General features: G+C 38.8%; 1 protein-coding gene across 1 annotated transcript; it reads right to left on the bottom strand.

Annotated features, from left to right (window-relative positions):
• Positions 1-2,750: 2,750 nt before the first annotated feature.
• Positions 2,751-5,638, bottom strand: LOC135688909 (uncharacterized). The gene is made up of 3 exons (XM_065205967.2): positions 5,461-5,638; positions 3,538-3,738; positions 2,751-3,249 (listed from the first exon to the last, which is right to left on the bottom strand). Exons 1-3 carry the CDS (start codon positions 5,513-5,515, stop codon positions 2,870-2,872), a joined length of 636 nt encoding a protein of 211 aa, XP_065062039.2. The 5' UTR covers positions 5,516-5,638; the 3' UTR covers positions 2,751-2,869.
• Between the last annotated feature and the right edge of the window lie 9,003 nt (positions 5,639-14,641).

Here is a 14,641-nt window from a genome sequence, read left to right on the forward strand (position 1 = left end):
ACTTTGGCAGCAATATTGAAAAGGTTAAACTGGACCAAGCTTTCACAGGTATACCAGCATCAGCTCGACAGGAAGTTTTGCAGAAGTGTAGAGATTCTCTTGTAACCTTAGCGAAGGAGCTAAAGAAGAGGTTGCCAATCAATGGAACGATGCATGGCCTCAGGTTTTTAAAACCCCAGGTCGCAGTCTCTGATGAAATCGGATCTATTGTTCCATTGTTGGAAAATTTGCCAAACATCATTGATCCGAACTTCACCAAGAATTCGACATGCAATGGCGGCAATTGGCAATGGACAGTTAACTTCCATTCATGCTTACAGGGCCAAAAGGCGAATCAATTGATGTGACAAAGTTTTGGATTAACATTGGGAAAAACACGGATTTGAACTGATATCATTGCTAGCTAAAAAGCTACTTTCTTTGCCAGTGTCCAATCTTGCCTGTGAACGGATATTCTCGCAAGTTAATTTGTTGAAAACAAATCAGCGAAATAGATTTACTGTTCCTGGAGTTGCTGCCCACCTGTTTGTTAAAGATGGACTCCGTGACGGTGAAGAGAAGAACTGCACCAATTTTGAACCAACAAAGTCCATGAAAAATAAAATGAACCAGAACATTTACACCAGAGTGCAGGATATCTTAATTTTCCTAAAGACGATCTTGATTCAAACAGCGAAGATGAATGTTAAGAATTTTCAGCAATTGACATTATATGAACTAATCATGTTTTTGTTAATTTAAATTGATTGTGCTGGTTTGTAAACTGTTCAACTTAAATCCTCTATTTGTTGAGCTTTATTCTGGGTTTTTTGCTATTCTGCACATGCGCTGGCCTCTCTTTTAAACGAGAGAGCCTCGATTTCAATCTAGCATAAATTTTGTAAATCTGGCATAATTTTATGACAATTTCAGCATAATTGCGAAATTGAGATCTCGGCACACTCTAATCTCATCTTTCATTGCTTCTTGATCGACTCCATTCATTTTTACTTATTTATATCCACCATGGTGCCGCAACAGGTAGTAACTCTCGTATGCGAGCAGCAAAAACTTAACGTGTCTCAGTAAAAATGGTTCCTTTTCTAGTTGATGATTAAAAAGTGATAGTTTTGTGATTTTGAAAAAGGCTTCTTAAAGAAAATACTATCCCAATTCACTTTTACGTTTCAATTCCATCCCTGAAATCATGTGTTTTCTCAGTTTTTGATGGATGGTTTTAAGCCTCCATACCGTCTTAGAGACTCATTGCTAACAATACGTGTTCATCAAAGTCGTTACTACTAACGTTACAACTAACGACATTTCTACCAAAACAGATCCTAAAACCTCTCCAAAAACCAGGAAAAAAGCCAGGGCCGCCCTCAAATCTATGACCCGACCAATCATACTGTTATCTGTTCTAAGAAAATTGCTTGCCATCTGTATGATTAGAAGATGTTGGGTGCGCATCAGCACTAAAATCCAAATCGGACAAGCTGCCTACCAAGCTGGGCGAAGCACGACCGAACAGGTTTTTGCAATCAAGATGCTATCAGAGAAAGCAATAACATCCAGCAATTACAACATCTACCTTTTACTGCTAGACACGAGTAAGGCCTTCGACACGGTACGCCGCGGAAAATTATTAAAAGACCTGCAAGAAATGCTTCAACCCGACGAACTACACATGATGTCCCTTTTGGTAAAGGATGTAAACTTGCGAGTCAAAGTCGAAAAAGAGAAAGGCGAAAACATCAAACCAGAAATAGGGATTACACAGGGTGACTGTCTAAGTGTGCAGTACTTTTCATCTTCTACCTTGCTAGACCCATGAATACCGAGAAGGCAGCAACAGATCCATTCAGAAAGAACAACTACTTTGAAATAAACCCTCAGTATGCTGATGACATCACATGGGCATCTACTGCGAAACATCAAATAGATCATATTAAAGAAACCATACCTGGTAAACTTGAAAAAAGAAACTTGCGAATAAATGAATCAAAAACGGAAGAAGATAACATCGAGCAAAAGGGAGATGAAGCATGGAAAGAATGTAAAGTTCTTGGAAGTCTACTCGGTACAGAAAAAGACATCAACAGAAGAAAGATATTAGCAATTGATGCCTACAAAACGCTCAACAGCATTTTCAGCAGCAAGAAAAACTCCATCAAGATCAAGCTGAGAACTTTTAATGCCTATGTAGCAAGTGAATTTTTGTATAATAGCGAACTGTGGACACTAACGACGAAGCTAGAAAACACCATCGACACCTAACGTAGACACCTAAGAAAGATCCTAGGAATTAACTGGCAAAGAAATATTACCAAAAACGAGCTCTATGTCAGAACGAAATGTGAACCATGGAGTGAAATAATGAAAGAAAGGAGACTAAAATGGCTAGGACATCTCATGCGCATGCACCCAGAAACACCAGCATGGAAAACCCTTAAAGAATATCTCGGGAAAGTAAAACGGCCACAAGGAAGACCAAAGACGACCTGGATGCAGACAGTAAGGCAAGATCTGGCCAGCATCGGAATTAAACTGGATCTCTCAAAAGAAGCACAAACATTGAATAGATTATCTGAACTGACACAGGACAGAAAGAACTGGCGTGGCATTGTGAGACGCGTCGTGCAGTATTAACTGCGTGTGACGTCTTAGTAGTAACGACATTTATCGGAACTTTCCGCAAATTCTTTCTCAAATGTCCAGAGTTAAATAGATGGCAGACCCTTTCAGAAAATAGGAAAACAAACAACACAATATCTTTCTCTATTGACCTTGGTCAACAGCTTCAAATGTGCAAAAATTAAAGATGCAAAACAAAATAAGCGAGCAAATAAGTGTCTCAACCAGTTCTTTGCTTCTTGGTCCAACGTCTGCTTCAGGATCGTTTGCGCAAGGATCGTTTGTGCAAGGGTCGTTTGCGCAAGAGTCGTTCGTGCAAGGGTCGTTTGTGCAAGGGTCGTTTGTGCAAGGGTCGTTTGTGCAAGGGTCGTTTGCGCAAGGATCGTTTGTGCAAGGGTCGTTTGCGCAAGAGTCGTTCGTGCAAGGGTCGTTTGTGCAAGGGTCGTTTGTGCAAGGGTCGTTTGTGCAAGGGTCGTTTGTGCAAGGGTCGTTTGCGCAAGAGTCGTTCGTGCAAGGGTCGTTTGTGCAAGGGTCGTTTGTGCAAGGGTCGTTTGCGCAAGGATCGTTTGTGCAAGGGTCGTTTGTGCCATGCAGGATCTGATACAGAGTCGTCTTTTGCTGTTTGCTCAGAATTATCTAAAAGAGACCATTTACAAATATCAAGAAAGACCTAAAAAGTTAAGTAAAGAAACGCCCCAAGGAGAATCTGGGGTCAATTGAGCGTGTAGCTAACATGCTCCTCGTTGGATTCAAATATGCATGATTCAATAGGGCCCAAGACAATTCCGGAATAACGATTTTAACGTCTCAAAGAACGACCCAGCCTTACATCGAATTGATTATTTGCATATCTATTTGCATGTCTTGTCGTTTTCAACAAAAGTGCCAAAGAACTATAGACTAAAAGTTAAAAGTCTATAGTACCTTCAGATAATTCATTGTCCTCTTCCGGTTCTGCAGCATCATTTTCCTCTTCCGGTTCTGTAGCATCACTTTCCTCGTCTTCAGAGGGCTCTTCAGCTTCTGGGTCTTCCTCTTCATCGCTTGCAGAATCTTCCTCTACATCAACCTCTTCCGGAACACTCATCTCCGCCACCTCGTAGGTGTTTTCCTCGACAGTTGCACCTAAAACATTCATTCAACCCGGTGTAAGCTTAACTATTGAAGATTGTTACTTAAAAAGATCACAATGGCATTTGCTAAGTAGGAATTTTCTTACGTGAAAACTTTGATAAAAAGCTGTTTTAACTTGGTATCACAAAGCAAAGTATTTGACCTAGTCTTTCTATTCTTTCTATAAAAAGGGTATTTAGGGTATAAATAGGAATAATTTACTGTATAGCAGCTATACATTTAATTTACAGGCTTCATCCAACAACCCCGCCAACGATCGTTTAAATCAAATCGTTCAAAAACTCTATCTTAATAATTTAAACGAGTGCATGGATCTTTCTTCGCCCGAAGGGCAAATCACTGCTTAAAATCACGTACGTTCTCAAAAATAATCACACTTTAATCACAAATTAATCACAAAAATCACATTAATCGCATTAATATCATATTAATCACAAAAAAATCACCAGTCATTAAGCGCAAATATTTGAATCTTTGGTCACGTATATTCGCCTATCTTATTGACAAAAATTAAATGTCATTTTCAAGGTCTTCCACACTTTTATGTACATGTTCAAAAATCTGCCAACACACTCAAGACCGTGAGCATAAATGAAGGCCTCATTCTCACGCCGGGGTCGCTGAAACAGCTACAAGATGAAAAATTATTTTGTTGCTGATTTTTTAGTACTTCCAAGCTTGGGTGTTGGGGCTAGGCGGGACACCCGGTGGGCTTCTTTCAAATGAGTTTCTAAAACCCAGGACAAACAGACCTCTGTGAAAGAGATGCGTGGAATATGAACAGGGCCGCCGAGAGCGGGACAAGAAAGAGCAAACTGCCCCAAGGCCTCAAGGTTTAGGGGACCTCTTAAAGCCAGGAATTCCAATATAAGAACTGAATTTTAACGAAACGCAACAAAGTATGCCTAAAGAGTTGTAAAGCGCGGTAAACAACTGTAAAAGACATTCTGAAATGTATTTCAAGCTAATTTAAATGGCGTGGCCGGAAAAATTTTCTGCTCGCTTCGCTCGCAGTCCGAAGTGCTCTGTCACTTTGTGTTTGTATCAGATGTGCACTATGTGCAAATGTGCATTGGTTTTGTTCCACATTTTTTGCAGTCTTAAAGAGACTATGGTTAGAGAAAAGATGATACACCCCAACAAATGATGCAAATGAACCTTCAAAGGTGATAAAAACTGGCATCTTTTTACTTTTCGTAGGTGCATGGTTTCCTGGTACGTACCTTTTTTGCGACCTGTGGTTTGTGATTGGAGATGTCATACAAATGAGTAGGCCCTCTTATTATCATTTCTCCCGGCCCTTTTCTAGGGGCCCAACATCCCTGTTTTATACTCATTGCCGGTTGATTGTTGATCTACGCCAAACTGCAATGGTAGGTTGTCATTTGATTCACGAAATACTGTAGTTTAATTTGACCTATGACTTGGCTAAACCATTATGTATTTTCGTTTTATTCATGTATCTTGCCTTATGTCGCCTCTTCAAACGGGTTTGACTGCACAAAAACCTATTTGAAAGCACTTTCGAATATGTGATTAATTCTTAAAAAGTCACGAATTAATCACAAATTAATCACTTTAATCACTAAAAATCAAATTAATCACAAATTAATCTCTCGTGATTTTTAATCTCGTACGCCATTGTCAGTAGTGATTTGTCCCTCATCTTTGCCAGTGTCTTGACTGAATAAAAGCAAGCAAGGCTGCACCTACCGTTGATTGAAATGACGAGTCCAAGAAGGACACAAAACAGCAACACGGCCTTCATCTTGGAACAGGATCACAGCGTTCTCAGCCCAAACCTTCTCTAGCACCACTTCTCCAGTACAGAATATCTCTTTTCTGTGCCTCGAACTGCTAACACAGCGCGATTCTGTTCTTTTATACCCTCAAATCTGGACTTCCGGTTGGCATAGATACTTTTTGACCAATAGACTGCCCTCTTAGACAGGGAATTTTGCATAACATTCTAGCAAACTATGCAACCGAAGTTTTTAGAGTATAAATCATAAGATTAAAGACCACTGATCATTTTAAGCTCTGGAAACATTCTGGCAAATGACCGAAAGTTGCGTTTCCGGATGCATGAAAAATGCACGGTCAGCAAAATTTCAACTTTCGAATTTTTCAAATCTGATGATACTATCGGAAAGAACATGCAAAACTGAGCAAAAGATTTAAAAAGAGCAATGTGATCTGACCTATAAACAAGAAGTTATGGCTGTGGAAACTTTTCGTTTTGTCAAACAACTTGCTTTCTCGAGTTTCCTGTTAGTGCAGACGCATAGCAGTAGAATTGTGCATGTTATGATAATAGCATGAAGTTCGGTACAAGTACACAATCCGATATGCTGAATAAGATGAAGTTCATATCAAGCTTAAAAAAGCCCCCAAAAGCTTTATTTAGACTGAGGTACTTAAACCCAGTCCATTGCTGGCTATTTGTACAACTGAATCAAAAACATGAGGGCGTATAGAAACAAGCAGCTCATCAGCCAGAAACCCCAAGGAGACATTTCGAGGCTTTTACTTGGCATGTCTCCTTTCTTGTGGGCACCTTGCACCTTACATAATTCTTCATCAAGGATCACGGCTGTTAACAGAAATAGAAAAATATAAAATTGATTTTTTTTACAAAATGAACCCATCGACACAGGGTACTCATTGCAGCGTTGTTATGTATATAGAAGCATCAAGTTTGAAGGAACGGGATGGACAGGGTCGGACATCGCTATGGGAGGGATGGGTCTGAGGAGTTTGGAGAAAGGAGTGGCGTGGGTTCCCACGATTATGTATGACGTTTGCTACATGGTTAGGGTGGGAGTGAGTAGGGTTGGGCGTGGTTATGGAAGAGAAGGATTGAATGGGCTGACTCGCTTTACTTCAATAAGGTTGAATTAAGAAGACATTCTACCACTTGATTTTGCAAATTAACACAAAAACTTTATAAAGCTTCCTAATCTTTTTTATGCTGATATCTTATTGTTAAACTGTATTCAAATTTTTGCGCTTCAAGGTTTATCCTAAGACCTTTCAAACGTCATGAAAAGTTCAAGCCAAAACTATGAGTTCAAGTCAAAACAAAAGTTCAAGGACATATTCGATAAGAAAATGTCGAGGGAGTGGTAATATTTTGGCAACGTGTTTTTGTGATCTAATCCTATGACTTTGGTCTTGCCCTTTTAGTTACCAAAAATTGGTCATTGGCATTCCCATTTGAGGATTTGCAAAGAGCAAAATACATTTTACCATGTTCATTTAGGGACAATACGCTATTTGCTTCTTCTTAGTGTGCGTCAATTCATCTTCAGTTTCTTTCTCCGTAATTTGAAGACAGCCAAACTTGTTGAATGAAGTATTATTTTTTTTTTGAAAATTTTTCAAAGTCCCTTGTAGAATTTATGTGTTGATGCTCAGCAATTTCTTTTCACTTCCTTCCAATTTTCATGAATTATAAGCTTGACATTCCAGACTAGGGGGGTTAAGGGTCATCAATAGAATTTACCGACGAAGAAATAGATGGAGAAGAATTTAGGTGCTATTTCACTTACTGTTAAATGATTTTACCGACAAACTAAGGATTTACCGATGAATACATATTATAAACAAACCGAAGATTTACCGATGAATTCATGAAGTATTGGGGGGGGTTACACCCCCCGCTAGCAACGCCCCTGATTATAGTGTTTCTCATCAAAGCTTACCTAAAAAGACGTGGCAAGTGATTCACAGCTCAACTGGCAAAAATCAAACAAAAAGGTCTTATAAAGTATATAGCACATCAAGTCATATCAAAAAATATATTTTTAGATGTTTAGGTAGTTTATTACTTTGTTTTGCAGACTGGACATAAACTCTATCCAACTAAGAACGTCAGATTTCGCCAGAAAACAAAGTTTCAGTTGTACAACTTACGTAATCATAGAGTTTTTGTGCGAAAGCCAGCAATGGACTAGGTACAAGTACCTCAGTCTAAATATAGCCTTTGGTGAAGTTTTAAATCTAGGGCTACATTTCACTTTATCTAGCACTTCAGATTACGTCAGGAAACCAAGTTTCAGTTTAGAATAGTTACAAAGTTACAGTGCAAGACCCAATATAGGACTGGGCACAAGAACCATAGTTGAAAAATTGCTTTTGTGAAATTTTTAAAGCTTTTTTGCATCCCATTTTATCCAGCACGTCAAATAATGCCAGAAAAAAGTTTCAGCTTTATAACTTGCAATGTTAAGAAGGTTGTAGTGCTATACCAGAAAGAGGACTGGGTTCCAGTACCCCAGTCCAAAAATAGCTTTTGGGGGCTTTTTTAAGTTTGATATGAACTTCATCTTATTCAGCATATCGGATTGTGTACTTGTACCGAACTTCAGGCTATTATCATAACATGCAAAATTCTACTGCTATGCGTCTGCACTATTAGACAGGACATATAGCTTGACAATCTGACATTCAAGCTAATGTTTACTTTCTCAACGGATTCTGGTAGTAGGGAGTTCAGGCTTTCATAATCTGCCAGGTGACTTTTTTGAAAATGCCTGGATGTCACGTGACTGATGACGTCATTTAACGGTAAAATTTCAGACAAAATCATCGTTAGCTCCTCACTGAAGGGTTACTTTTTAACGCAACTTACATATATTGACTCGTCTCATTGCAAGCTTTCAAATGATACATATATTTAAGCAAGATTTGCCGACATAAGTATTTTCATTATGACGTCATAACAAATTTTGCATGACGTCATCAAATATTTTAGTGTCATAAAATGATACGTTAGCATAATTTTGTTTCAATATGACGCTGGCTGTCAGCAAAAGCTTTTCTTCCATTTGTTTTTCAATCAAAATAATTAGTTTTCAGTTCATTTAAATTGAATTTGTGCCAACTGCAATGGCCAAAGTTTACATAAAGAAGTCGTTACTATCTGACGAGTGAGTCACTTCTTCCTCCGAAGTTGCAAAGTCTTGCTCCCACTTTGAACCGGACAATGATTTCTCTGCATCCGCATTTGAATGTTACACTAAATCGGAAGAATGTCTTGGCAATATAGGCTATCCAAGATGTCCTACCGATGTTCTTCTGATGGTGGATTTATATATGGATTTGGCTCCTTGCACATGAAATTAAGAAGAACAGCTTTATCTCCTTGTCACAGTACACCTTCAGGAGTTGCAAGCCTAGAGTTATAGTTTTGATGGGATATGAAAATGCCTTTTCGATAGAGGCAGCCTTGCCAATCACGAAAGCTTGGTGGTCTTCGTTTATTATTGAGACTGCTTCCGCTGTTTTCCTGGATCTTTGTGCCCCAGAATGCAGCTTAAGTTCCTGACTATACTTTCGTTGCCAGCAACAACCTACAATTCGAGCAAAATAGCTCATTTCTTCGAGATATTTCTTCCATGTTAGCGCTAGTGTCATCAGTCCGTGAGAACATTTTGTAAAAACGCCACCAGAAAACGCTAGATGGGGATTTGATGAGATGGCCTGAGTTCGTAGCATCAAGCCCAAGGAAACATTCAGTGTTTGGTTCAAGAACATCCATGGATGTGCTAATCCTCCTCATGAGGCTAAAGCAATGGAAGTGGAAACAAAGTCAACGCTAAATATTTAGAAACAGCACACGAGCAAGCAAACGGCAAAAGAGAGTCATCAAGGCAAATGCATATAAAAAGTGGAGAGCAAAAGATACTCCAAAGTAAGGGGAGTATTTTTACATTGATGAAAAAAAGAGAATCTTATGAGACTTGCTCCCGAATTCTTTCGAAGCGCTGAGGGTCACAGGCCCCTGACAATTCAATTTATCGTAGCTTAAGGAGGAAAAGCATTGGAGACTTCAAAAAGCAAGTAGAAGTCCCTCCAAGATGTAACCACAAAAAGATACTGATTTATGTGTGCTGCTTGTTCATGCAACACAGAAGTGCAAACCCACAAATTAGTGGTTTATGTGCATAAATAACAAACAAATCGTCAAGATTTGAGGCATCGCTGAAACTTTTGGTTTCTAAAATTTGCTGTATTTTATCACAGATTAATGGAATTGTGGGCTGAGACAACTGCATTTATATAAGCACAACATTGATAAGGTTACTGTGAAAAAAGCTAACGAAGAACCAGAAACAAGTCATCATTAAAAGTCTCTCCGAAGGAGTTATCGCAAAAGCAAAGACATTCGCGAAACAGCAGAATATAGTGGAACAACATATAAAAGCTATTTAGGGACAAAGATATTTATCAAATCTGAAAAAAATCATCTGCAGCAGTTCCAGCAGATCTATAATCACTCAATCAGAAAATAATTAAATTGTATCAATTTAACAAGGTTATTCTGGCTACACTGTTTAGGTGCAACTACTACAAGACATGTCCCAAAAGCCTGATGTTGAAATTTGGACGACATACTCGACCGTTTAAAGTCTAAATGGTTCACAGGAAAGCAGCTTCCTCATCTCCGAGAGCTTTCTTTACATCACAAGAATATGAAGGTGACGCAGGAGATGAATTTACCCATGAAGAAAATCATACACTTTCATACCCAGCGCTAAAGACCTATAGTGCGAAGACATCTTGGACAGCCTATAATAGTGCGAAGATATTTTCCGACTTAGCAACAGTCAAATGCAGAAAGTAAACATTAGCTTGAATGTCAGATTGTCAAGTTATATGTCCTGTCTATATCAGGAAACTCGAAAAAGCAAGTTGTTTGACATAACGAAAAGTTTCCACAGCCATAACTTCTTGTTTACAGGTCAGATCACATTGCTCTTTTTAAATCTTTTGCTCAGTTTTGCATCTTCTTTCCGATAGTATCATCAGATTTGAAAAATTCGAAAGTTGAAATTTTTCTGACCCTGCATTTTTCATGCTTCTGGAAACGCAACTTCCGGTCATTTGCCAGAATGTTCCCACGGCTTAAAATGATCAGTTGCCTTTACTCTGATGATTCATACTTTAAAAACTTTGTTTACCCAGTTTGCTAGATTGTTATGCAAAATTCCCTGTCTATCTCTGCTGTCATAACCAATCACTGCTCTGTTCCACACCCTTGAGATGTTGCCTAGCAGAGATGTTGACGAACTATTTACCGCAGGGATGGATCACTTTAATGAGATAAGGAACACCATAACATTCTGAGAACAAACAACAAAGAAAAAATAAGGAACTCCGTAAATAGAATTAATGGATAACCCGGCGGGTTCACTTCCATATGACCCTATACACCATGTGAGTTCCAAAAATCTCTGAGAAAAGGTCATAAATTTGACACACATACGTGCAGTGTGGCCAAATCTAGCATAATATAATGCTTTCAGCATAATATTGACCAAAATCGTCATTTAGCATAAAATCTAGCTCAATTTGGAATCTAGCATAACTCTGGCATAATTTTGATAGTTTTTAAAAAATCGCTGTTTCCATTGATCTGTTGTCTATCACCACCAAATGGAAACACTTTACACAAGAATGTGCGACTTTTCACTTTCAGGGTTGAGCCAGGTGTTTGGAACGGTTGGCAGCCAAATATTTTATGGCTGGCAGCCAAATATTTTATGGTTGTCAGCCAAATTCAGCCAGCTAAATTCAGTACACAAAAAAGCTAAATTCTTGCCAATTGCGGGGAGTGATAGTGTAATCAAAATTTGCTTTGTAGGTTACAAAGCTTTCATTTACTTTGATCTTACATTGTCTGTTATCTTTTACATTGTTTCATGTTTCTTTATTTGCAATTTTGAAATCATTCTAAAACAAATTTGAATTTCATCTATGTAAAAATTTATTTTCCTTTGCATTTTTTGTGATTTTTTTGCAACATGCTGCCAGAATTCTGCCAACTTTTGCTTCTTCGGCCAAATCAATTTATGACGGTCAAGGGGTTAAGAAATTTGGATGTCAAAACAATTAATCTAAATTGCCTTTTTGTGTAGAAAAGATGGCAAATTTTGAGTACACTGTGTTTTAGATTGGGGGTCAAAAAGGCCACATGGAAACCTTGGTCACTTTTCATATTCTGAGCATCCTCTAGCCTCTTTTACAAGCAGGGGTGCCTTGATATGAAATTTAGCATAATTTTTGCAAATCTAGCATTATTTTATGACAAATTTGGCATTATTCCAAAATTGAGATCTAGTCACACTGCCTGGTTTGTGAAGATAAATTTCCGTAATGCCATCATGACAGTTTGATAAAGGATAACGAAAGATTTATGCGCAACACAGCCTAATTTATTAATCTTGGGTACACAGTCAAAAAATGGGGTGGTCGTACGACCAAAGAAAATTCATTAAAAGCAAATGCATTTCAGTTACAATACACATAAAAAGCCTTGTTTTGACTGTGTTTAGGAAAGGCTTCACTCATAGACTGACCGGAGGATGAACACTTTTCGGGACTCTGCTTAAGAATACTGCATTTTCTTGGACTGTCCCGCTCATTTAAGCTTATTTTCTTTGCAGATGATGATAATGCAAAACCAAATGCAAAATTTGAACATGGGACCGGGAGCCCAAATGTCCGGCATGTCTGCACCACGTAATCAATATATGGCCGGAAATTTCCAGGCATCTCTCGGACAGTCGATTATGGCGAATAGCTACGGATCAAATAGACATAGGATGCCTGCGCAGCAACCAATTCTAGTTAACGGCCCCGGAGCGGGACTTGCAGGTGCTAGCATGAATACATCTCCAGCCATGGGACACACCCTTAGTAACCAGTTGTGGAAATAATAGTTACCGGGGTATTTAAAATGTTTACGGAAATATCAATTACAAGATGTTCTTTTAAAGAAAGTATATAGTCGATAGAACCTTGTAGATAATGTAGGGCCCTGCGAATGGGCAAATTTTCATTTCGAATCGAATCGGCTGTAAATTTTGAAAAGCCATTTTTACCCATTTTAACTAAAAAAATTGTTTTTTTTTCTTTAAGAAAAAAAACGAAAAACAAATTTTGAACAAATAACATGAATTAGAGTCACGTCGCCCCTTATGGAACGAATCGATTTTTTCATGAATTCTGACTGTGCAGTGATAAAAATAAATATAAAGGAGTTTAGGTTTGTTTATCTTCAAAAAACGCGCGAAATTATTTTGCTGAAGACATTACTTGAACTCTTTGCTAATTATTGTTGTTCCATTTTGTTCTTAAAAGCTAGAAGAATATTTTAAAGTAAGCGTAGTGTAAACGAAAAAGTTATCATTAGACCTTCGACCCTCCCTTTTTTCCTGCACCTCAACTTTCTTGGTCATTCCCTCGGTCGGTTTTTTAGCTAAAACAAAAACCAACCCCTACATCGTGTTTCTTCATCTCCCAATAACGAATATTCGTCGAAACCCAAAAAATAGCTTGCACAATTTTCATTTACCGGGATTTTTTATCAGGAGCACTTTCATTGGCCTAATATCCTTTGACAATAACGCTTTTCGGGTCACAGGTGGAATCTTTTAGTAAAATTCCCTCTTTCTTGCGATTTGCATCGTAATTTCCTGTGGGAGGCGAGACATGATGATTGGAATCAAAAGGTCTTGCGAAATTTCGCTGCGAAATACTTCACGCGACAAATTCCTTTGAATGCTTTTGTTGACCTCACGACATTGGAATGTAAAGTTTGGAAGCGTGACAAAAGAATACGGAATATGATTGGCTGTTGAAGGATTTCGCAAGCGAAAAGCGAAAAAGTTAAACTCATTTTAACTTTCTTTCGCAGAGAAATTCTTCGCGAGAAATCCCAGCAAAAGATCACTGCGCATGCCTAAGACGTATTTCGCGCGAACTTTTTCGCATTTCGCAGTTTTTTTTCTCACTGGACATTGGGCTTAACTTTCCGAAGGTATTCCCAGTGACTGTGATCCGCGAACGTGAACAGCGATATTGTCGTATATCTTTCTGAGATTTTCCAGTCCTTCATTTGGATGGTGCTGGAGCTTCAGTAGTTTTTCCATGTCCGCATTGATTATCTGGTGTTTCTTCCCGATACGCGATTTAAGAATTTCGATAGCGTGTTCATAGTTTTCTTCTTGTAAAGCCAAACCCTGTAATGCTCGAGATGCTAATTCAGCTTGTTGATGCTTGATAAGCCAGGATTACTGTGCACTGCGCATTCAAAACTTTCCCAAAATGTATTAAATTGAGTTATCTCACCACTGAACTTCGGTAGAATTATCTTTCGGAGCTTCACAGTTGCATGAGCACTACTTGAGTAGTCCCCCCGAGTGGAACTGCTTCGTGCTGTGTTTCACTGCCAAACCTTGCTGGCGACGGTATTTCGAAACTTCTGCCAGCAATGACATTTTGAGTGGTGGGTAGCGTGAATGAGCTGCGATTTTCCCTTTGGAAATCTTCGATACGACTAACTGCTTCGTGAATTTTCGCTTCCCATTCCGAGGAATCTTCGACTTCGTTTTCGATTTCCTCAACATTGCACGAGTCCAAGACCTTACTGTCCAACTCTCTGAGATACAAAAGTTTCTCGTTCAACGAAACTTTTATCGAGTTTAAGCGAACGATTTTTTCTTGAGATGATTGAGCACCATCGATAATAGCAAAAGCTTCTCTATAAAACTTCGTAACTACTGAGCGATTGCCTCTTCGTAAGGCCTTCCACCTTTCCAGGCGGCATGGATCCTCGTCTTCTTCGGACGGCATTCTGCGAAAATAAAAATGGTATACCTACTGCCCCTGCCCCATGTTGGGCGCCATATGTTGTGACTTGGGCGGGACATAGGTGTGTACCACAGAGAGACACATGCTTTCTAACAAAAAGATTATATATGATGATTATAAGTAATTATTTATACTCAAGAGAGAGAACCCCTCTCCATGCCTCGTGCATCTAAAGGCTGATTTCCACGAGACTGCGAATTCGCTGCGAAATTATATAATAATTTCCTCCAAAACT

Source organism: Rhopilema esculentum, chromosome 9, assembly GCF_057945365.1.
Source record: "Rhopilema esculentum isolate cy_ngs chromosome 9, ASM5794536v1, whole genome shotgun sequence".
Classification (NCBI taxonomy): Eukaryota; Metazoa; Cnidaria; class Scyphozoa; order Rhizostomeae; family Rhizostomatidae; genus Rhopilema; species Rhopilema esculentum.